Source organism: Aulostomus chinensis, chromosome 19 (genome assembly GCF_037954235.1).
Source record: "Aulostomus chinensis isolate RoL2024-O1b breed Wild chromosome 19, RoL_Achi_v1.0, whole genome shotgun sequence".
NCBI classification, from domain to species: Eukaryota; Metazoa; Chordata; class Actinopteri; order Syngnathiformes; family Aulostomidae; genus Aulostomus; species Aulostomus chinensis.
The window spans coordinates 5,710,326-5,733,304 of record NC_141338.1 but is presented as its reverse complement, the minus strand read 5'-3'; the positions used below and the strand labels follow the sequence as shown (position 1 = coordinate 5,733,304).

Genomic DNA, 22,979 nt, shown 5'->3' with positions numbered 1-22,979 from the left:
ACTTACTTATATTTAGGCACATATGCATATGCTAAAAGCATCTTAGGCTTTTAGCATGCTAATTTCTGCTGATAAGCAGTGTATAATTGGGGCTGATGGCGATGTCTTTAGATTTATAAGAATTTATTCCATAAAAATCCTAACAACACATCATTACAAATATGGAAGCACACCTGCTGTTTGTTCTCTTTAGAATAGGGTAACATGGTGGAGACGTGGAACATGAGCTCATGGCCCTGATACACCGTATAGATGGACTTGATTCCTGTAGTGTCATCTAAAGATGAAATGATACAGAAACAGAACAGGAGCATTAAAAACCTTCTTACTTTAAATACTATTTTAACAGGCTCACATTGCGATGCAGCCATTATCGACAGGAGTGCCATTTTAACACAGACCTTACACAAGTTGAATACACAAAATAAATAATAAAATGTAATCCAGCAAATGCTCTCTTACTCTTGGTGTCGAGCCCTCCGCGGTAACCTGCCCATCCCTGCAGGGTGATGGTGTCACCAAGAAGATTGAGAAACTTATCAAAGCTCTCACTCCCCATCTCTAAAACAAACACTCAACTTAGTAGACATCTTCTATAGGAGTATGTACTGCATTGTTAATATCTGAATATCTGCAAAGTATAGAAGGATTTACCATTGCTAAACATTTCATCATCTGTGAGCTGTCCGTCTTTGGCATACAGGACACCGAATTTAAAGTTGACAGAACCCTACACAGTTTAAGTTGGGAAAAAGTTATGAAATAAAGTACAATCCATGCATTTAATATAACTTCAGTGCTGTTACTGTCAGAAAAATACATAAAGAATGTAAAATGTATAAAATGTTTTTATATAATGTACTAAGTACTATTTCTTGCAAGATAGCAAAGTGTTTCTACTTCATTTGCAAGAAACTATATATATATATATATATATATATATATATATATATACACACACACACACACACACGTATGTATGTATGTATATGTTTGTCAAGTGTGTGTGTGTGTGTGTGTGTGTTTGTGTAGGCGAGATGAATCTTAAACCAGTCTAGCAAACAAAAGAAAAACGGATGAAATGACAATAAATAAAGACAGCGTTTAACCTTGAAAATTTTGCAAACAGCGCAAACATAAATCAATGACTGAAAAGTTAGAAGCGTCATCGTCTCATACCTCCTGTTCTTCTAACACCAGCAGGTCCTGAGGGGAAGAGGACACAGCAGTTATCGCTCACATTGACCAGCACTGCGTGGAGATAACACAGCTTGAGGACGTACAGTATAGGTGTTGCTGATCCAGCCTGGCATAAAATGGACCACTGCTACATTTTATTCGGAGCAGATAGATGCTCTGGTGTCTCTCTCACCTTCTGGATCTCTGGGTTGAGGATCTCCCTGGGGCCTTTCTCAAACCTGTCCATGTTCATTGCACTGGGATTAAGAAAACAAGGAAGGAGTGGTGAAGAGAGGGGTTTTGAGGATTGATAGAAGACAGATAGCCCAGAGGCTCACGCAGAATAAATGAGTGTTACGGACACGAGGGATTTCTCATCCTGCTTGTACTATTTGTATTCATTCAGAGTTTGAGTGGTGGAGCCACCCAGCCTGAGGAATTCATAATCTCCACTCTCCTGTTTCATTCATCATGTTATATCCTGTTAGTAGTCACTCAGACATCTGCTCCATTGCTGGAAAACATAATATTGAAGACAGTGAACATATTTATTTAGCATATACTCACTTGTCAATTCTATTAAATACCTTGTAGTATAATACAACAGCCCTGCAATAAATCCTCCTCTCGTGAGGATTATAACATTCAGTTTTTATTGCATCTATTCAAGAGAGCTGTTGATTTATTTTAGTGGTCATTTTAGATGCTCTAATTTGTGGAGCTGTTGAGCTGTAATGGGTTACACTGAGAGGTGTTTATGAATAAGAAGAGCATGACCAGCTGGTGCATTCACAAAACCACTCCCTCACACTTGTCTACACTCGTTCGCAGTAGCACTGAACTGGAAGTCTCACAGCTTCTTTAAGCACAGATCTTGTTGGTGGATCACTGAGCATATGGTTTGATACAAAAAAAAAGACATGGATTATTCTAAATGATGTGCTTGGGAGTTTCAAACTGACATTTTTTGGACACTTTAATTGTTGTTTGCTGTCAGTCATCATTAGCTCCATGCTAAATATAAATGTGGTTGGCTCTTTTTGCATTCTAAGTCACAAAGAAGTGACGTATTGTGATTTAGCAAAATAAATCAAACAGACATTTCAAATATATCGACACCATATAAACACCTTGATAGTACAACTGACTTATCTGTGTGTGGTTTCTTGAGTCAGATGGATAAAGAGAACCATCTGCTAACTGGACACTCATTTTGGCTGGCAAAGATATTTGTTCAGTCCCGTCTGGCAACACTGTGTGTGAGTCTTTATGTCTCAGACACAGCAAAATTTCAACAGCAATGTTAACTGCCAACTTTTGGGGAAATACACTTATTATCCATCATTTTTGTAGAGCCAGACCAGCAGATAGACACCCTTCTCTCCCGTCTACGGAGCTCCAGACCTTCACAGGACAGTCTCCTGCAAGTTAGCTCAGCTGCAATGAACGGTAGCAATGAGGTTGTACAGAAAAGCATCTCAAATACCTTCAAATACACTTTAATCCAAAATGTTTTTTGCCTGTATTCATGTGTTCAACATTTGCTTTTGAAAACTGTTGACAATTACAAGATGCTTTTATTTTAGAGTCAGATGCATACCTGGAACTACTTTCCTGACTGGGCCACTTGAGGTGAAACAGCACCTCAAAAGCCCAATTGTAACTTTGGTCAACAAAACAAAAATTTTGTTGAGGACTTAAGAGCAAAGAAGATGATTACTTCTGGACAGACCAAGAACCTGAGCCTGATTTATTTTAATCTAAATATACGAAGAGGAGCAACTGGAGGCTTTGAAACCTTGGGCGCAGGACTGATACCTCACTGATATCTCATAAAATAACAACATCTTGTAATTTTCAAATTTTTTCATGCCAAATGCGAAACATAGCTTGATCTATTAATGTAGGCAAAGGCTGAGACAGCTTTCTGGCTGCCCCATGGCTAGCGTTCACTGCAAGTGGTGAGGCAACTAAGCTAACTAGGAGTTTGTTGTTTGATGGGTGTTCGGAGCTCTGTAATGCACACAGAGGAGAAAGGGGTATCTATCTGTTTGTGTGTTAAAAAAATGATGGACATAGACTGCATCTCCCAAAAAGTTGACGTGTTACTCTAATATGTATAACACAGAGTGATTGAAGGGCTCCCGGCTGGACTTCTCACCTTAGGATGGACTTGACTGATAGTGTTTTGGTCGGGCTGTAGGGGAGGCTGATCTTCAGAGTCCCCTGAGTGAACAAGAGTGACACATATCAGGGATTACAGAATCTTAACACAGTGAGCTTCAATCTTTGTTTCTTTGAGGACTCACTGGCTCAACTCAGGCTTATTTTGTTTTCCAATCTATTGCAGGGGGGTTCGTAAAAATCTCATCAACAAATATGATGCGCTACTTTTTAGAGGATTATCCGTCAAACTTACCTGGAATCAAATTCATAGCACACTACACAGTTTTCCTTTCGATCATAGAATAATTACAGAAAGATGGATTATAAAAAAAAACCAAAAACAGCTCAGGCAGAGCTAAGTTGTTCCCCTTCAAAAACAACAACAACAACATCCTGTAGCAGTCAGAGTTGCACAGGAACAAGACAAATCAAAGTGATCAGGCAGCTGAGGCGGGCCACCCTAATCAGTTTCCAGATGAGACTGGGAGCCCAAATTAGATCCAAGCTATGCTGGTCATGAAGCTGACTCATCACACTGCAAACACACATTTATGTACATGCATCTCACACACCTACACACATTATGAGTCAAGAGTGGAGAGGCATTGTCCCAAGATGATATTTTGTTCCTTTTCCTATTTAGACTGCAGAGAAAGCGCCACCCACAACTGCAGGAAAAAGTCCATTTTCAGACTTGATAAATGCCTTAAACATTATCAGACAATTACTACTACAGTCATTCAGACTATAAGTGCATTTTACAGACTGTGGCTCTTCATGATTTAACCTTGTGAGTCTTAACTTGAGTGCCATTATGGTAAAACATGGTCTTAGCGGGAGCTCCTGTCACCATGAAGAAAACATATTCCTAAAAAGACAAAAAAAAAAAAAGGAATTTGACAGAACTACAAATGTGAAAGTATACTGATAATATATTGTAATATATTGTTGATATTTTGCAGTCATGCAATAGTCTGATGTCAACTCAGTTAAAAAAATACTCTGAATAAGATACCATGTCACATGAATGAGGTCACAGTTGGAGTAAGCAATTATCAGATTTAGACATGTGGAGTATTTCGGCCTTTGTGGTATTACTGTAGCGTGTTGTGTACATCTTGTGACACTGACCAGTATGCATTCCCTTTTACACCTACATGTCCTGTCTCGCTCCACTGACTTAAAAACCACCACAAAGCTCTCAAGAAAACCAGCAAAATTCCCCGAAATATTTTTATTTGACACACCAGTGCACGATGCAGTGATGAAACTTTACTGGTGTAGCTGAGATCAAAATAAAAAAACACAACTTGAAGAACCCAACTGGTGGGAAAGTCAACACGTCGACTAGCATCACAGCGGGAGTGAGCCCATAACAAAATTATCTCTGGATAGTAGATTTAGTGACAAATTTATCTCCTCCCTAATGGCACCAATAACTTTATGTTGAGACGTCATCTGACAATGAATGACAACACAGTAACAGACAGTAGTAACATAAAATGGGTTTTAAGAAGAAAAGTTGTAACTGTTGACAACACACTGAAAACCATTACAACTAATTAAATATTTCTCTTATAAATGCTAAATAGTTTATACAGATTTTAATAATAATTGTAATAATATACAAAGCACACATGGACGCTGTGGTGATATATGCTCATGCTATTAAGGCAATATTTTTGGCCTGATTGCCGGCATTTACGGAGCATTTCAAAATGGCTGCATTGCTACTTTTAATTAAGTAAGTGCTTCTGCTCCACCGTTGTGAGGTGAGCAGATGGTGAACTCACTGTTTTTCTCCAAAGGATGGCTCTGTACTGAGGAACCCGCTGGTTGTTCTGGTCTGACAGGACGACTGACAGGTAGAAGGGGTTCTTCTCCGCATCCGTGCCCACATAGTTCTGGTGGACTGAGGGAGACAGATAATATAGACTTGTACATGATATTTAGTACAGGTGGATGAAGCTGGAGACTGATGGTTTACTTATGTCAATATATGGCTTTCTTCACAACCCTACATGAATGTATGTGCATGACAACACAACAACAGAGTCAAACACTGGTGCTCCTGTCTCTTCAGTTGACAGGGCAACATTAGATGCTGAACAGACCTCCAAACCCAATTAAACACAGGATCTCTTCCTGCATCACTGTCTCCCTCTTTGTCCTCTTATGCTTTCTTTTCCTGCTGTGTTTTCTTTCAAGTCATTGTTCTGCTTAAATTGCCTCATCAGATAGGAAATGCTCACATTGGCCTGGAGTTCATTATGCGTCGTGTTGTACAATGTAGTCAGCTTTGCTCAGGCTGTGAGACACAGATGGCTCAGCTGCAGTCCCAACAGGTCCAGCCAAGTTTCTGGAGACACGGCTCATTTTTAACAAGCTATGCCATCGCAGGAATAGTCCCTGGCTAGTGGATAAGATGCCTTTCTCTCGCCTACTTGCTGACTTTCCTGCTATCCCTCACAATTATCTCCTCTATCTCTGGATGGACTCTGTCCTTTATCTCAACCTTTCAGCGGAAACCATTCTTCCTAATTCGAGTCACAGAAGTGAAATCTGGACAATGATCTTTAGTTGCACAGGCAGGGTGTTAATGAGGATGGCTAGATGACGCAGGTCAGAAAGGTAGAGGAGTGAGTGAGCGATTCTCATGTATTTTTAACAACCTTAGAGGGTGCTTACTTGTGTGAATGGCTCCTGCTATCCTGGGCAAAGCTCTTAGCTCGTCTCATCAGCCGATCTTAATTGTGTTATCTGTTGGAGGCAAGCCTTTGCTCCGTCTGGTGAGCCCTGCTCATACTCTACAGGTTTCCTCCCTGGATGGTGTATGGGATTAGAGTGTAGCAGAGACTCTCAGTGGGAATACTGTATGGCTGGATGCTAACAGATTTTGGCCTTGAATGAATGGCAGTACAGCATGAGCGCAAGGCTGACTTCTTTTGATAAGAAACATCATGGGGACCAGGGAGGAAAGTCAATGGACATTTTATTCTTGAAACATCCAAGAACCTGTTTATAGACTCCACCTCACTGCCACCTTCTGCATTTCTGCCTCTATAGAACACTGCTTTTGAAAACAGAGCTCCACAGAGCAACACTGACCTTTTCCCAGGAAGTATTTAAAGAACCATCTGGTGTGGTACTCTGGATTCTCCAGATGGACATCAGTTCTCCTCCAGGTTCCCGGGGTGTAGTCTGAAGTCTGCTTATGACACACACATGCACACACATCACACATTGTCATGGCGGTCACAGCGTGAGCCTCCTCTGTGGAGGGAACTGTTACACAGTACATCAGTAAATATCACTAAACAGAACAAGAAAACAAACCCAAGCAGAAACACTCTTTCTGGAATTGTTTTTTGATGTATCATGAAATAAAAAGCTGAGGATCAAGAATGGAAGGATCATGTTTTGGAGTTGGGCACGAGACACCAATAAAGACTGTTGCAAACTTTATGGATTACGGTTTGCGACTAATTTAGTTTGTGATCCTCTAAAATTGAAGCAGTGTGAACCTGCAAACCCTCCTCTGATATATATTAGGTGACTCTGACATTCTGGAGCAATTAAAGGTTATTTGCTTTTTGCCAAATGTTAGATGAGAAGCTGAAAGATAATTTAGTAGCTGGTAGGTGGGTAGCTTATTGCAATACTCCACCCAAAGTGTATTTTCCCTTTCAAGAACTCACATATGGCGTCTTGAGCTCCAAAAGACATTGAGAGAACCGAAGGGACACGTGTTATGTATTAAATGTGTGAGACGGAATGTACCTCATCTGACGAGCCATTCTCCACCCTGAAGCGTCCTGCCCTCTGAATGGCCCCGTCTGCATCACTGGAAATCAGCTGAGAGGGAGAGAGAGATATGTTTAAAATTAGATACCTGACAAACTATGACTAGTGCCAGACAGCAATGAGCCAGTCATAAATACATGAGAGCTGGGCAATATCATGGGCGAAAGAGGAAGTATGGCAGACGTGTCACCAGCATGAGTCCAGCTAAAAACACATCTGTACTTGTGACTCCATCTGAGTAGATTCTCTCCACCCTTCAGCCTTTGACTCCCTGTTACAATCTTTATTCTCGCATATACCATCCTCAACTTATCATACTTACTGCTTGCAACTATCTCAAGCCACGCCCATATCATGTGATGGCCTCATTCTGCAGAGTCTGTTATGATTGACTGTGGTGTAAAAGAAAGCCCACAAGGATGTGGATTTATCTACACTACATCCTTTTTTTCCACTTTTTGGTAACTTTCCAGAAATTCTCCTATGTTTCAGCAGACGTATTTCATATTTTGGTGCAATATGTTTTTATGCAACTAAAACAAAATCATATATCAATCGGTGAGCATGTCAACTGGCAAGTGTTCACAGAGCTAAGAGGCTAGCTCCTTTTTAAGGGGGGGGGGGGCTGTGTGTGTGACTGACACTAGCTGGCACTTTCTTCCTGCTTTCTGTCTTTATAACTAACCCAGCTAAGCTAAACTAAATGACAGCTTTATTAGACCGAGCGTGCTTCCTAAAATATTAAACTGTTACATTCACTTTCTTCAACTGATAGAGAGAAACGATGTAAAATCAAATACAAGTTTTCTAATGGATATGTGTACATTTACTCGATGTTCTTAAACAATAAAGCCTGATATTTTAATCCTGAAAAGAAACCTCAAATAATCTTAATTGAAATCTTAATGTACATATGTAATATGATGCTAATTTTTCAACACTCATCAAGTGTTACAGCTGGCAATAACTCTCTTAAGCAATTTGCCATCTTCTTCTTCTTCTTCTTCTTGTGGACATTTAGAATCCCTCCATCCATGTATTCTTCACTTCCCCATTTCCTTTTTACCCCCCCCCCCCAACACCACTGCACCGAATGTTTGGTTGCCAAGCAACGGACTGCAGAGCCTCTCCTCTCTTATTGTTTTCTCATCGTTAACTTGCAGCCTTTCTTCTCTGCATCTTTGGCCTCTGCTCTTTGACTGTCTGGACTCTTCTTCGCGCCCCTCACCGACAGAGGTCTCCGCTGACGTATTGTTGCATTGCTGAATTGGTCAGCAGATGACCTATAAAGGTCTTAAGCAGCAAGCGGAGGGCGACATATTAGTTTGTGTGAAAGGGAGTGGACGTGGACTGCTGATTAATGATAAAACGTCATCCAATTTTCAATAACATGTACACTGAATGGAAGATGGATAAGATAGTCTAGGATGTTCTTTCCCCCTTTTATCTCACAGCCTGTCTCCATATAGCAGACTAATTTAAAGGCTGAATAAGAGAACATTCAACTGTTTTATTATTGCTTGGTTTCCAGTAAAAGACAATAAAATGTGAGCCATTTCCTATATGTTTGGTGTATGACAGACTAGGCTCATTGGGATCTGCCCTTCTTAGAGAAATAATACACAACCTAACTTGAGATTTTATGTTTTCCTTACCTGTAAATTGAATAGTACTCAGTGCATTAATGGAAACAAAGTAGAAATGTGAACAACACAATCCTTTTCTAGTTGATCTTGAAGAGGAATCTGTGAGTTGTTACAAATAATCAGCCGAAAATCAATTGGGTCCAGCCAAAGGATCCTGTAAGTGGTTCCTCGGATGCAAAAAAGCATATAAAAGTGTACTTGTGCATTTTTTGCAAACATTTTGAAAGGCAAAAGGCTAAGTAGGCTATTACTTATATTGTTGACATTGAGTTAAACGTTGGTTGTTCAATCGACGTATTGCCACATCCCTAACACGAACGCATTATTGTATTTAATTATTGTATTTAATACCAATATCCATATTGAGAGACACTAATAGTTAATGTGAACATTTGATAATCACATTTATTTTTCTGTCAATCTTTTTCTGATTTTCATCACGCACATTAGCTATATTACGATGATATATTGTATTCTTTGCTGTGCACATTAGCAAGTCAAAGCAACTGAATAACACTAAAGTAAATACTGGTGTTGCAAACAGTATGTTGTACACATAAAAACTCCGAACAATGTCAAATATATATCATTGCGCATACACACAAGGTAAAATTCTTCTTTAGGTTTATTGTATATGATGATACAGTCTTGTAAATAAAAAGGCAAGCTTGTTCCCTCCAGGTGTAACACTCTGATAAACGACAGAGGTTTCTACGTAATAATTGGTTGCGTCTTAGCAGAGGCAGCAGAAAACTCAGGCTTTCTCCTCTTTCATATGCATATTAATAGGGTTGAAAACAAATAGATTTTCTGCATATTTCCTGGCAAGCCACTGGGAAAGAGTCTGCACTGCGAGTTAGTGAGAAAGCTTTGCTATTCCATTAAAAACTGTAAACTGAATGTCGAAGCTATAGGGCTGCATCTCTCTGTGTTGCTCATGCCTTCTGCAACATTAACTGTCCAATTGCAGGATAATGGAGAGGAAACCAATGCAGCGTTCAGACAGAGCAATCCCTGGTGAAAATATGTTCACGTGTGTCTATGTTAGAGTGAAAAAAATTTAGTGTTACAAATGCATTTGTGAATAGGTTTTCTGCTGTTTTGGGGTGAAAAAAATGACAAGTATGGCATGAGGAGGAAGGAGACATTAAGCGCTCTGGGGAGTCTATGTACATGCCTGCCTCTGAATCATGCAACAGAAGAGAGCCAAAGAAGGAGAAGCTGCACTCCAATGATTCCCTTGGGCTGGAGGAGGCAACGGAGAGGAAACATGGAAAAAAGGGGTCGCCCGTTCTGGTCTACGCTTTAACAAACAACCCATAAAACACCTCTCTACTGCTGAGGTGAAATAGTGGAGCGACGGAACAAAAAGAAAAGAGGCATCAATGTATAGAGAAAGGAGCAGCAATGACAGATGAAGCCACTGAGGGAGAGAGGCAAAGAGCAATGTGTAATGACAACAAAAAAAGAATGATAAAGGAATAATAGCTGTCTCCGCGATGCCTGAGCCCACGGGAAAGGGTTGAGGCTTTCCAGCTTTATAGGTGCCGCGCACATAAACTGTTCTACGGACGTGCCGATCAGCTCTTATTTTAGGGCATGACTTGAATATTTCACAAACACAATTGAGCTCACTGCATACTCAGCGAGTCTGTGATTTCCCCAAGGCCTACGGGACACCGCAGTGCAAAGACAGATGTGTGTGTATTAGAGTGTGTGTCGGGGTATTAAATCAATACTTTTGTGACTGCTGATAGATAATTGATCTCATCAGCAGGCCTGTTCATGCACACTCACAATCTTCCAGGAAGGCAGAGAACACCGAGGTGTGGGTAGCAGACCGGGAGAGGCGGCGAATGGCAAGGGGGGTTGGGGGGGGGGGTAGCGGGTGGATGTGGAGAGAGGCAGGTCCATGGTCAGGGAGACAATATGGGAGACAGACCATCAGAAAACAGATGGAAAAGTGAGACAAAAGAAGAGAAGAGGAGGTAGAAAATGTAAATGGCTTGAAAAATCACCTGTTGTGATTGTTGCATATTGGACCCTCTCCAAATTTTGTTCGCCTTGTCATTTTTTTTATTTTTTAGAATTTTGTGTTTTTTTTTTTATAGTTTATTGTGTTCCTTCAACCAAAAATTATAAATTGCTATTCAAATGCTTACAAATAGGCTTCTTGGACTCCTAAAGATGCCCACCCACAAACACAACTTTTTGATGACTCCAGAATAAAAATAACAACCAGCCATAATTCTTTTTAGCTTGAAGCTAAAGGAGACTAACAGCAAAACTGTCCAAAACATCACAACAAGATACTACCTATACTGGTGACCTACCCCTGAAAACTCCCTTACATTTTTTGGTTCCGTGAACTTAAAGAAAATAAAGTCTCTCCATTTTTTTTTAACTTAGATGAGACAAAGTTGACAAGGTGTATTTGCTGCAAACATTAGCATGCTAGGGTAACAAGATTACTACCTATACTGGTGACCTAGCGCAGTTAATTGCCAATAGCAAAAGGCATGTGATTAGCACAACACAATTTCTAAGGTTACTGTACAAAATCCTTTTAAAACAAGTACCTGACAGGACATTTGTTGCATTGGAACAAAGTTGCTATGCACATATCACAGTTTGGAATATCGATAGCAGCTCTGAACTGCTCTTGATAAAATTCACTTAAGTATAAACTGCCAACCAACCAATCTGGCAATAGCATTAAGTTTTGTTTGCTAAATCATCAAAGTCTTTTCTCTTGTAATAGTGAAGAGCTTGTAAATGTCGACATTTAAGCATTAATCAAATCACTGCATTGCTTTAAGCGCATTTTTCTAAACAAAATAATGGGCTAACTAACTTCATGCTGAGAGTAACTGACATCAGAAATGAGTTCCATGAAGAAATGGGAATATGTTATGAATTTGATGTAGACACTGATGTATTCAGAGCTTATTTACAACACAATAAGCTTCTTTTTCTACATAAATATTGCATTTAAGGAAGAGTTTTAGTTCTTTGAGAAAAAAACATCAATGAGATAAACATAGCTTTAAAAAGGTATCATGTTATTTCAAACAGTCAAGTTGCAATCAGACAAACTGATCACCATTGGTATGACCTGGAAAAATCAGTAGACAGTAAAGGGATATTCAACATTTAAAGCAAAGTCTACCAACTGTAACATGGCTGTGTGTCATGTAGCCACTAACTGCAGCTGATTAGCATTTTAGCTGCCTGCGGCTTGGACAAACCCAGCCATGCTAACAACAGCACCACATCAATATCTGACTATTTGCACTACAGCAGCACTGATGACAGCAAATTTAAAAGAATGGGACTGGAAGTATTGGGCAAGAACCCACCCAGGAGCCATGTTGCTTGGGTGTGGCAGCTATAAGGGGACTCAAGAGAGGACAGATCAAGCCTGCGATTGCAGAAGCAGAGCGGAAGCACGCATCAGCAGTTTTAATAGACAATTATTATGTATCAGGTAAAATGCAAGGAAGTGCAGATGGAGAGACATGAGAGTTTAACCTTGGGATGATTCAGATCCTGTACCAATGTTTGAATCACCTGAATTTTAGATATTACACATAACTGGTATTTAGACAGGAAGCTGTAGAGAGGAATCAATTACACTGACAAAGTTGCACACCTTCAAATTGTCTTTCAAGGATGTAAATACATTTTTTTAATGTCTTAAGGCTTTCAGACTGCATCTGAGATTCCAGGCCGGTCTGCAGTTGTCAAGTTAATCTTGGTGACAGAGTACAGAAACTGTATCTGTTAATCTACCAAACTTTCCGTCTTCTCTTTGTCAGTGGTTGCGCCTCTGACTCATGAGTATGTACTTTGTTCAAGCCTCAGTTTCGATACTTTGTTGATGTTTGAGGAAACAGTCCACACACATACTGTATGTCCGTCTGGGCACGTGTCTGTTAGTTGAGCAAAGATTTGTACCAAAAGAAGCTGGAGCAGGGCTACCTACAGCAAAGTTTCAAAACAGAATTACAGTAATTACTGATCGATGTGCCAAGAAGTCTTCAGATAATTTGACCAGTCTGATCTAATCCAAACAGAGAAACATTAGAATTTCCAAAAGTTGAAGAGCTCAAATTGCTTCTCTTGTGTGGCCAATAACTGAAAACCACAAAGACCTTCAATTTGCAATCATAAAGAACTATAAAATCAACAAATATTCTCAATATTCTTAATTGATTCATCTGTCATTGTAATCTTAAGTAGTGTTTTTTCAGGAAAATAATGACAAATCCAATCAGTAACATGGAAGGAAATAATACCGCTGTGAACCTTGACAGTGTGTGGGTTGTAGCTCCTAAATACATCCAGTCCTTTCTTAAAACCCTGACAAAACCAGAGCGTTGGCACAGCTATGCATCATTTTTGACTTTTATGTCCTGTGATGGAACCAGAGTAATAATTCTATCTGACAACAGCTGGGAAACCACCTGTGATTTTTTTTGGCCTTCCCTTTGAAACTTTCACTTTTTGTATGTTATCGTTGCCTTCAAAAATCCTCTCAATTTATGAGCTGTTTATGTTTGGGGGGGGGGGGGTGAGCTGGAATGGACATGAGAAGTGAAGAAAACTGACATCAAGTGCAGGAGGAGAATATGGTACCATGAACCATAAGAAAAAGAAACTGCAAAAATGATGTTCTGATGAGAAGGTTAATTATTAAGAAATAAAACATATTGCTGCCCAAAATCAGCTTGATTTGAGCATTAGCTTGCAATTGGCTAATGCTAACTAGCTTAAGTTAGCAAATTTTCAGCACATGAAATTGAGGGCGCTTTCCAGTTGAGAACCTGCTCCAAACTGTACATTTTACCTGGGTATTGAAGATTGACTGAGGTTATCAGTCCAGTTTAGTCATATTGCGATCACATTAATCTCAAACTCACTTGCTTGCATGACAAATAGTGCCCAAGGCATGCATTCATTTCACTAGAAATGATGACAAGATGGCTTGCATTCGAATAAAATGAGAACTTGATAAGCTGACCCATTGTTTCATGAACAAACAGAAACCATTCATCTTACTCTCTACGTTCAAGTGCCACTGCTGCCCTCAGTGTTACTCAAGGTACCTTAAACAGAAAACTTAAATATAAATGAATACGTAGAAGTATTCTCTTGATGCTAAGCCTACTTTTAATCCTGGACAGGATTCAATAGGGAAATTTGAGGAATCTGAGTCATAAAGAAAACTAAGAACTTAGTAAGTATTAGTGCAAATCAACTCTTATTATGGAATCACATTAAATCAAATCTTATAAATTCTCATCCCAACTGGTGTGGCTGACACTACTGTGAGCACTCCCTGACTTTCTGTGCTTGATACTCTTTTACTAAGATTAAGAAATTCAACATAGACATTTCAATATTAGCATCTCATAAAAGAAAGAATAATTAAACATTTTGTGGCTATAAGGGGAAAATAATTTTTAGTATTATCTTGTTCTGCAAAAATCACCTCGTCACACACACACACACACACACACACACACACACACACACACACACACTGGAGTCAGAATTAATTCAGTGTGACATTGCAGTGAAAAGCCTCTGAGGCAGAGACAGTAACACTGGTAGGCAGGTGGAAGTGAAGCCATCTGCTCACCAGTCACTGTGCAAGACTGACAGCGAACCTCTCAACAGTGTTCCTCTCACTCACTCACACACACACACACACGCGCACACACACACTATGCAATTTTGCTTCTATGTGTGAGTGTGTGTGTGTGTGTGTGTGTGTGTGTGTGTGTATTTTTACCCTCAACAATACCTTTAACAACCTATGTTTTAGACCACACAGTGCTGGGAGACAGCCAGTGGTGTGCCCACCTCTTGCCTGTCTGTGCCATCTCCTTCTGAGGGCCTCAAATAAAGCCAATTCCGGCCTGTTGCGCCAGGATGAAATGAGTTTGATTGTTGCTGGCATCAAGACACATGTTGCCGCTGAGTGAAGTGAGAGGTTTGGGAGTTGCTCTTGTGTTTGCATTGTGTGTGTCTCTGAATTTGGATCCCATCGTGGAGAATTTGTTTGCTCATTTGTGTGCATGAGTGCTAAAATGTGAGTATGTGCCCTGGCACAGAGATTAACAGGAACTTAACAAGTGTTGACTGAAGTGACTTGAGCATGAAATTTGTAGTGATGGCCAGGGTGTGTTTGTATGTGTGGCAATCAGGTACTGAGTTCCTGTACATCAAGTTCACATTGTCAATCAAATCACAGGAGCATGTGCAGCTGACCATGTGTCAGGTACACAGATATAATTGGTTGACAGTTCAAAATACTGAGGCACAAGACAATAATAATAATAATAATAATAATATAGAAGAAGAAGAAGAAGAAGAACTTATGTTGTGACTTTTGACAGACACAAGGCCACCTCACAATGCAAGAAGCAACGGCACTAGTTCTCATCATAATGTTGCTGAAAGTTAAAAAAAAATGTTAGCAAGGTGCTACTCCTATTTGCACATTCCGAGGATCATCAGGACCATTCGAAAGAGTATTCTGCTGTGTGAATTAACAAACTGCACATGAGACTAACCCAAAAACAGCATGATAATGAGGAAAACCCTTGACAATGACGGGAAATGAGCCCCACAATCAGGTCTGAGTGGCAGTTATGGAGGTTTCCTCAGTTAAGACCCAAAACACAGAAACCAGACATGCTAGGAATCCTATATTTCCAACCAATATAGATTTATTTACCATTGATGTTGATTTGAAATAAAGAGTGCATGAGAACAAGATGTAGCCAGATACATTGTACCTCTTAAGCAAATGCAGAAATCAGATAATATATAATTCATTTCATTTTGGGAGACACGTGACTTATTATTTGCATTGAAACAACATTGAAAGCAGTATTACGATTCTCTCCACTGAAAAAAAATCCATGTTCCGATATCACATTTAGATGATATTGAATATAAATGAGGGTCTTCTAAAACCTAAAAAGCACCACCGCAAGCTAGAGGTAAACTATTGTAAAAACTATTATATGGAGCACTGAGGATGAATGAAAGCAGTAGCACTCTGCTCATCATAAGTTGTATGGCCGTGGTTTAAGTGCTCACATGGATTTCTCTGGAGGCCAATGTCACAAACTAAATGAGTCTGCAGTCCAGAAATATCAGGCTGCAACAGGGTCATACTTTCTGGAAACTGCTCTTGTTGCTCTGACAAATCTCTGGAATCCATCACAGCCTCCTAAAGGCCAAGCACAAGGCCAAAGCATCACTACAACAGTCTTTGAGGTTGGATCCATCTCTGGGCTGCAGCCTCTCAAAGAGAAATAAATTAATCTTGAATCAGTTTTATATTCAGGAGAACACAAAATGAGCACATCTTTTTAATGTTGTGGCTTTTAAGGCAATTATAGAACTGCTTGTATTAATTACACACTCTTTAAGGAAACTAGAAACTCCGGAGTTAGAATCATACCCCCTGCACACTCATAATTTCTGCAATGGACCTGAATTTCTGCAGAAATTCCCAACCTTTGCACAAGCTTCCACTAGAGACATTACAGGCTGAAGCAGAGTAAACTCCAGACTCCTGTTTCTCTTGTATGTTCATACAAGCAATTCAATCACATTTCTTCTCTAACTAAAAGAACATTTTTATTGCAAGGACCAACCAGAGCTACTAAATTAAGTTTGGCATCGTGTGTTTTCTACAATTCGACAATTTCATTTAGCAGATGCTTTTGTCCAAAGCGACGTACAACACAAGCAAGAATTCAGTTGTGTTTTCCCTCTTTGTGGTTATTTCAGGAGATCGAGCTGGGGTGTATCATGCCACTAATGTTCCATTATCCATTTATTGTTCTATTAAGCATGCGCAGCCTCATGTCCCCTTCAGGAATTGCCTTTACAGACGGATAATCTCTTAAGATTTATGTGAGTTCTAATTGGTGTGCACTAATTTACTTGGTTAAAGCACATATGCTCAGTTGTAATTCAAGAATCACTCCTCAGTGTTTCAAAATGACTGAAATACTAACTAACTAATAGACCATGGAGCTGCTAAGGTGCCAGTCATCAGAGCCCAGCAGGAGGAAATTTGCCATTAAGAATCCAACCATTTATATTTTATATTAGTGTTGCTAGTTTTTGTTAGCATAATCATGCCATTCACAGCCACTATAGGAGTTATAATTACTGTAGTGCAACAAGTCCCCATAACTACAGGTGTGTGTTCACCAAGTGCTTTAGAGACGAAACGCTTTCATCTTAGACACTTTGATTGCTATGATATGGAATCTCAGAGCAAGTAAAATGTCAGCAGAAGATAAAGTATTTCCTCTGACCCATGCTCTGGATAAAACAAAAGCTAAGCCAGACAGGGAGTAAAGATGGACCTGCCAGTTTATGCAGCTTCATGAGATTCAGTGGGCAGGGAAACATCGCAGGGAGTACCATCGTTCCGTAAAAGAGCTCCTCCATCGTTCGAACATGGTTTTGACAGTTGGAAAGACCAGAAAGTTACAACACTTTTCACGATTTTTACATCGGGTCATCAAAAATTAATTAAGCTCAGTTGCAAACCAAAGATTATGATACTTAATTTTTCTTCAGCAAGATAATCTTCATAAATGAACACTGCTTTTGTTTTTTGAAGTATAAATACAATTGTGGGATGTACAAAGCTCTATATAACCTCTGTAGTTTCATTTTGCTACTTGTTTTTTGTTGTAATTTCAGCTAGATGTTCAGCCATGCTGACTGTTTTTTTGGGCTTATTCCTGCACTACTCAATTAGCGTTTGGATCTTTGAACAATCTTTCCATTCACTAAGTCATCTAACAACACATAGTCTTAATATCTGATATCATATTCATCACGGGGCTCTTGGTCTTACACTTGACAGATACTCTTTGAATCTTGAGGCTATCAGTGACCTCATCCTGGCTCTTACTCAGCACAGCGCTTGACTGCTGATCTCTCACCAACACACACAGCAGCGTTGTGTCAGTCTGCCGGTGCTGATAGGCAGCATGTGGTTTCTTCTCAACACTAATCTGACACACACATAGCGCGCAGCCCTCACAGACAAACCCACAATGTGTCTCTGGTAGGAAGTGCGATTGTAGTGCGAAACCCTAGGACTTCTGTCCCTCTATCAGGATGTACAGACTCACAGCAGAGGGACACGCACTCACAAGCACACACTCCCCTAAAAGCACCAATGACTCAACAGCTTAGCAATCAACCACAATGCCACACACTGAGCCACGACTTCACACCAATAGGAACAAAACAAATTAAGTTTGGAAAATAAGAAGGCAGCGGAGTCCTGCATCACTGCAAGAGGAGAAACGATGGTGAGCACGCTGGCAATGCACATAGCCGGACCACACCCAGAACGTCATGACTCATCAGCCCCCCTCTGTTGTCCATCCATGCCAACCAAAAGGGAGGGGAGATCATAAAGATGAGGAGGCGGCGGCGGCGGCGGCGGCAGCACAAAGAGAGCAAGAAACAGATGAAAGCATTGTGGGTGGGACTCACCAGCTCGACAGAACCATAGTGTTTCCTGCTGAAGTCTCCACGCCTGCAGCCCAAGTCCTCAGAGGCAGAGCTGTAACACAGATGCATGATCAGACATATAACCCTGCATCACACCATACAGAAAACATGAATTGTGACATCACTCATACACAAGTGGCAGCTGCAGCATCTCATCTCTCCATCAATTTATCTCTCTTTGTCTTATTGTTCATGGACAGACATGTCACACCATGTTCTTTCTATCTCGCTTTTATTTCCCTTTTAAATTCTTCTCAATCTTTCTTTCCCTTCCTCCTGTCTTTGTTGCTGTGGTGGAGCTGGCGGTGGCAGGGTGACTGGCCGGGAGCAGCGGACCAACCCAGTTCTGATTGAGATGCGGGTCTTGATTGAATTAAGCCAAAGTGATAGATGGATGCTGGCTGGGAGAGCTGGCTGCTGCTCAAGAAGTCAAAAACACTCAGAGTGGCCACACACAACAGAAAGCACACACATCTGATGAAAGTATGACAAAGTCAGGCAAATCAAACATATTCATTCTTAAGATTTTTAAATCGATTACAATCGATTCTTCAACTTTTGGGACAGTATCATCCCAGCATATACTTTATACTTTTTTGGAAAATACACTAATAGGTCTTCTGAGAATGAGCACATTGATGCCACTGTCACATGCCATATGTGTACATAGGCAAAGGACCCACAAGTCGACGAACTAACTTGAGGAAGAAATACTTAACCTGACTCACAAAACATTGAAAAGCACTCAAACACACATTTGCATTTAGCATTTGCATTAAGCTTGTTCAAAGCGCACACAACAGAAAAGTACAAGGAGTGACTGCAAAACCGTAACATGTGTTCAGATTAACAAACATATGTTAATTAGTGAGCTTCATGCTTTGTTCCTTCATACATATGTCTGATGTCTGTAATTCCCTTAGCCTGAGGTGAGAGGCTTATTTTGTCTGTGTTATGTGGAATTTCGGCTTGGAACACAGAGAGAAAGCTGCAGAAATGGCAAAAGCCTATTATTTAGCTCACTTATAGCCTGTTAGCTTGTTTTTGCTAGCTCACTGTCCAAAGTCTATCCAAAATCCAGGGCAAAAGCTCAGTATTTTCAACATACTTTGGAATGTAGACATTTACGTATCTCTTTGCTAAACTATGTTAAATTCATATCTGCTCGTTTTACTCTCAACATAAATAAAATAATTAAAATTAAACTTATTAGTTGCTAAAAAAAAACAGCTTTATAGCCTTTCATCCCAGGGTTACCATCTATGTTCTTAAATTTGAACGTGGAACTGCCTCAAACCCGTTCTTTCTAATGGCCGGATTATGTAAAAGTACCCAACGTCTCACTTGACATATTCCCTCAGTTAACAGTTTCTCAAGAGAGTTTGTAGTCTCATGGCTAGTTTTAGGTCTCATTCTATGAGACATGATTTCATTTTGCAGATCATGGTCCTATTTACAGGATTATTTATGATACGGCAGGGAATGATTTAGGGTACGGCTACTCGTGATAGAAAAACCACTGATGACAACCTGTTTGTCCTCCTCTAAAGCTTCACCGCCACATCGAAATATGGTTAGCGTCGGTTGTAAAAAGTCATAATGTCTACAGCCAAAAACCAAACTCGTGACATCAGAACCAGAGTTCACAAACCAGTGGGCTGGAGCTGCCCTACAATTACACAACAGGCTGCATCGTACATTGGGTTACAGAAAAAAATGTTTTTAGCCAGGAGGAAGAGTATATCCTGTTAAGATCAGTAATTATTCTGGAGCGTAAGAGAGGACATTGAGAAGTATGAGTAGAAATATGAGCTTGCATCTCGCAGAGCAACAAAAGACAGTCTGCTTCATATAAGAGGACTGTCAGTACAGACTATTGTGTGAGTTGAGGTCAGTGAAGGGTTATCAAGACCTAAAGGACCCCTTCCTGGTGGATGAAGAAATGAGAATAACGGTCTGAAACTCTTCCAACATCCTTCGGAGAGAGAATTGTGCATGTAGCAGTCTTCTTTTGCTAAATCTTAACATGCTAACGATTTACTCTTGCTGTTCAGTATGTGAGCACAAAATGAGGCAGGATGCTAAAGGAGTATTGTTGGTTTTGCAGATATTTGGTCAGAACTACACTAAAGGAGGTTGTAAAGATGGCCACTCAACCTTGGAGCCATGCCACCTCAGTGTGAGATGAACTTCCTAAATCTCTGACGTAGACTTTTAGCCCAGGGTATTTTTGGTTGCAACCTCTCTCCCAGTGCTATGCAGGACCATCGTTGTGGAGTCTAGACCCAAGATATCACTAAGTTTAATCACCTTGTGCTTGAAATCACCTTTACACAACTAGCGCACCTCTGATGGCCTCACAGAAAGCCATCACAGCTCTGTAGACTACAGGGTTCAAAACCTGCAAAGTGACCGCTACAAGAAAGACTCAGGTGGTATAATTTGATCACTCAACCGTTGTGATGGCATTCTGTCACATGAAACTTCAAAAACTGTTGGTTTTTTTTATGGCTAATGTAATTAGAACAGCCATCAGATAGCGTACACCTCTGGGTAAGACACTTTTACACTACACTGCAGTGAGAGTAGTTTTAGATGTTTTTAATTCTGTGTGTTTATTAATACTACTTGTCTACCTATTATTTGCATGTATTTTCATGCCTTTTTTCTTCCCATGTCTCACTGGACCCCCCCCCCCCCCACACACACACACACACACACACACACCTTGTCCATCTCACTCTTCCTCTCTGTTCAGGTTGCTCTCCCATGGATATGAAAGCAGAGAGGAGACGTTTATACATAATGTAGATTCAAGCTAAGAGGATGCATTTTAAAGTGTGTCCATACCACAGGATGTATGAACCATCAGGGTTTCCTTACTCCCCACTCCCCTCCAGCAGCTTGCTTCCTCTACATGCTGTAGCAAAGTGGGGTCTGCTGGAGCTCATTACAAAATGTTCTCCATCACAGCTTTGACCTTCATCTGCTCATACTTTTTATTTTCAGGTCTTTCCTACCCTTCAGCTGTCCTCTGAGAGCAGGTCACGAAAAGGGTTTAGAGGGATGATATAGTGATACCACCCCACCTCCCTCCTTTTCTTCGCCTTAATGAAAACCACTCTATCTCCGAGTGAAGCTCATCTCCTTCCGTAAAGGTTTTAATGAGTTTTGGGCTTCATGTGATGTTTAAAGGTACTTAAATTTTTAAGGTGGTTGGACAAAGAGGCAAAATGACAAGCATGCAAGTGAAACACGTCAGAAATTCAGTTGTTTTGAAATTGTGTCTGCCACAGTCTCCTATGGCTGTGGTCCATGAGAGATTTTTATGTTTTACTACCTTGGCTAGTTAGTTTGACTGTTTTGGCTCGAGTAAGAACATGCATCAAATCAGTAACTTGGCAGATTATGTGCACACAAATATATCATTTTTATACAACCCTTGCCTGTAAAATATCCAAGGGAAAAACACTGTTGCCAGAGTGAGAATGGTTTTCTGTGTTCTTAAGGATATATTTATTGTTTCCTTTTAGCTTTTTCACTTCTAAAAAGACAGATATTTCCAGAAATGTCGAAGGTGTATCCTGAAGTAAACTAAGAAACGACATTTCTGTGTGACCAAACAGATAAGTCACATTCAAGCTGTTGACACCTAGAACCGACGTGTAACCAGACGAGGGGGCGAAAGAGTCTATGCAATGATGCATACATGCTGTAGTTGAAGACTGAAACTTGCTCATGCTTTTCTGATTGAGTAATCCATCCATCCATCCATCCATCCATCCATCCATCCATCCATTTTCTACCGCTTAACCTGTTCAGGGGTCACGGGGTGGCAGGCTGGAGCCTATCCCAGCAGCCTTCAGGTGAGAGGCGGGGCTCACAAGGAACGGGTCACCAGTCCATCACAGGGCCAACACATCTAGACAGACAACCATTCACACTCACAGTCACACCTACGGTCAATTTAGAGTATCAATCAGCCTCGTGCCCTCTTGATGTCTTTGGACTGTGGGAGGAAGCTGCAGTACCAGAGAGAACCCACGCAGGGACAGGGAGAACATGGAGACTCCACACAGAAAGATCCCGTGCTTGAGCCGGGGCTCAAACCCAGAACATTCTTGCTGTGAGGCCACAGTGCAGACCACTGCACCACCGTGCCTCCTTTGAGAGTAAGCCATGCTTTCAGAATTTTTTATTCAATTCTATTATTTAGGAGAAGCCACGAATGATTTTTTTTTGCCTGCTCTCCTGCTTAAGCTACCGTCCAGCTCAGACGATGAAATGGGTTCGCACCGCGTGGATATGAAGGTTTCAGTGGAAACAGGAGGCACTGAGGAATGTCTTTGCGACTCTTCACACTGACAGCCACTTGTATTCATCCGTTAGGTGAGAAAAAAAGCAGTCATACAGCAGCCTACTTTCTTGTTTTGATGAGGCTGCATTCTCTTTGCCTGCAAACCATACAAGAGAACACATGAACCATGCCCAAGACCAACTTTTCAAGAAGACTTATGGTATTTTATGGTACAGGAAAGATCGAGGCTTAGATCAAGGCTAACCAGTCAGCAGAAGCTTCGGGGTGATAGTGCCTTTGCAATTGTGGGAACAATCTAC

At 40.6% G+C, this 22,979-nt stretch overlaps 1 protein-coding gene across 5 annotated transcripts in view; it reads right to left on the bottom strand.

The window, feature by feature from the left end:
• Window positions 1-22,979, bottom strand: part of garnl3 (GTPase activating Rap/RanGAP domain like 3) — a 65,926-nt gene that overhangs the window by 22,765 nt on the left and 20,182 nt on the right. For all 5 annotated transcript variants that reach the window (XM_086187587.1, XM_086187590.1, XM_086187588.1 and 2 more), the window contains exons 2-11: window positions 18,345-18,414; window positions 7,126-7,200; window positions 6,454-6,553; window positions 5,139-5,257; window positions 3,341-3,405; window positions 1,373-1,436; window positions 1,180-1,206; window positions 655-730; window positions 463-561; window positions 174-277 (exon numbers count right to left, since the gene is read on the bottom strand). In XM_086187587.1, coding sequence (XP_086043713.1) covers window positions 174-277; window positions 463-561; window positions 655-730; window positions 1,180-1,206; window positions 1,373-1,436; window positions 3,341-3,405; window positions 5,139-5,257; window positions 6,454-6,553; window positions 7,126-7,200; window positions 18,345-18,414 — 799 coding nt within the window. The remainder of the gene's footprint in view (window positions 1-173; window positions 278-462; window positions 562-654; window positions 731-1,179; window positions 1,207-1,372; window positions 1,437-3,340; window positions 3,406-5,138; window positions 5,258-6,453; window positions 6,554-7,125; window positions 7,201-18,344; window positions 18,415-22,979) is intronic.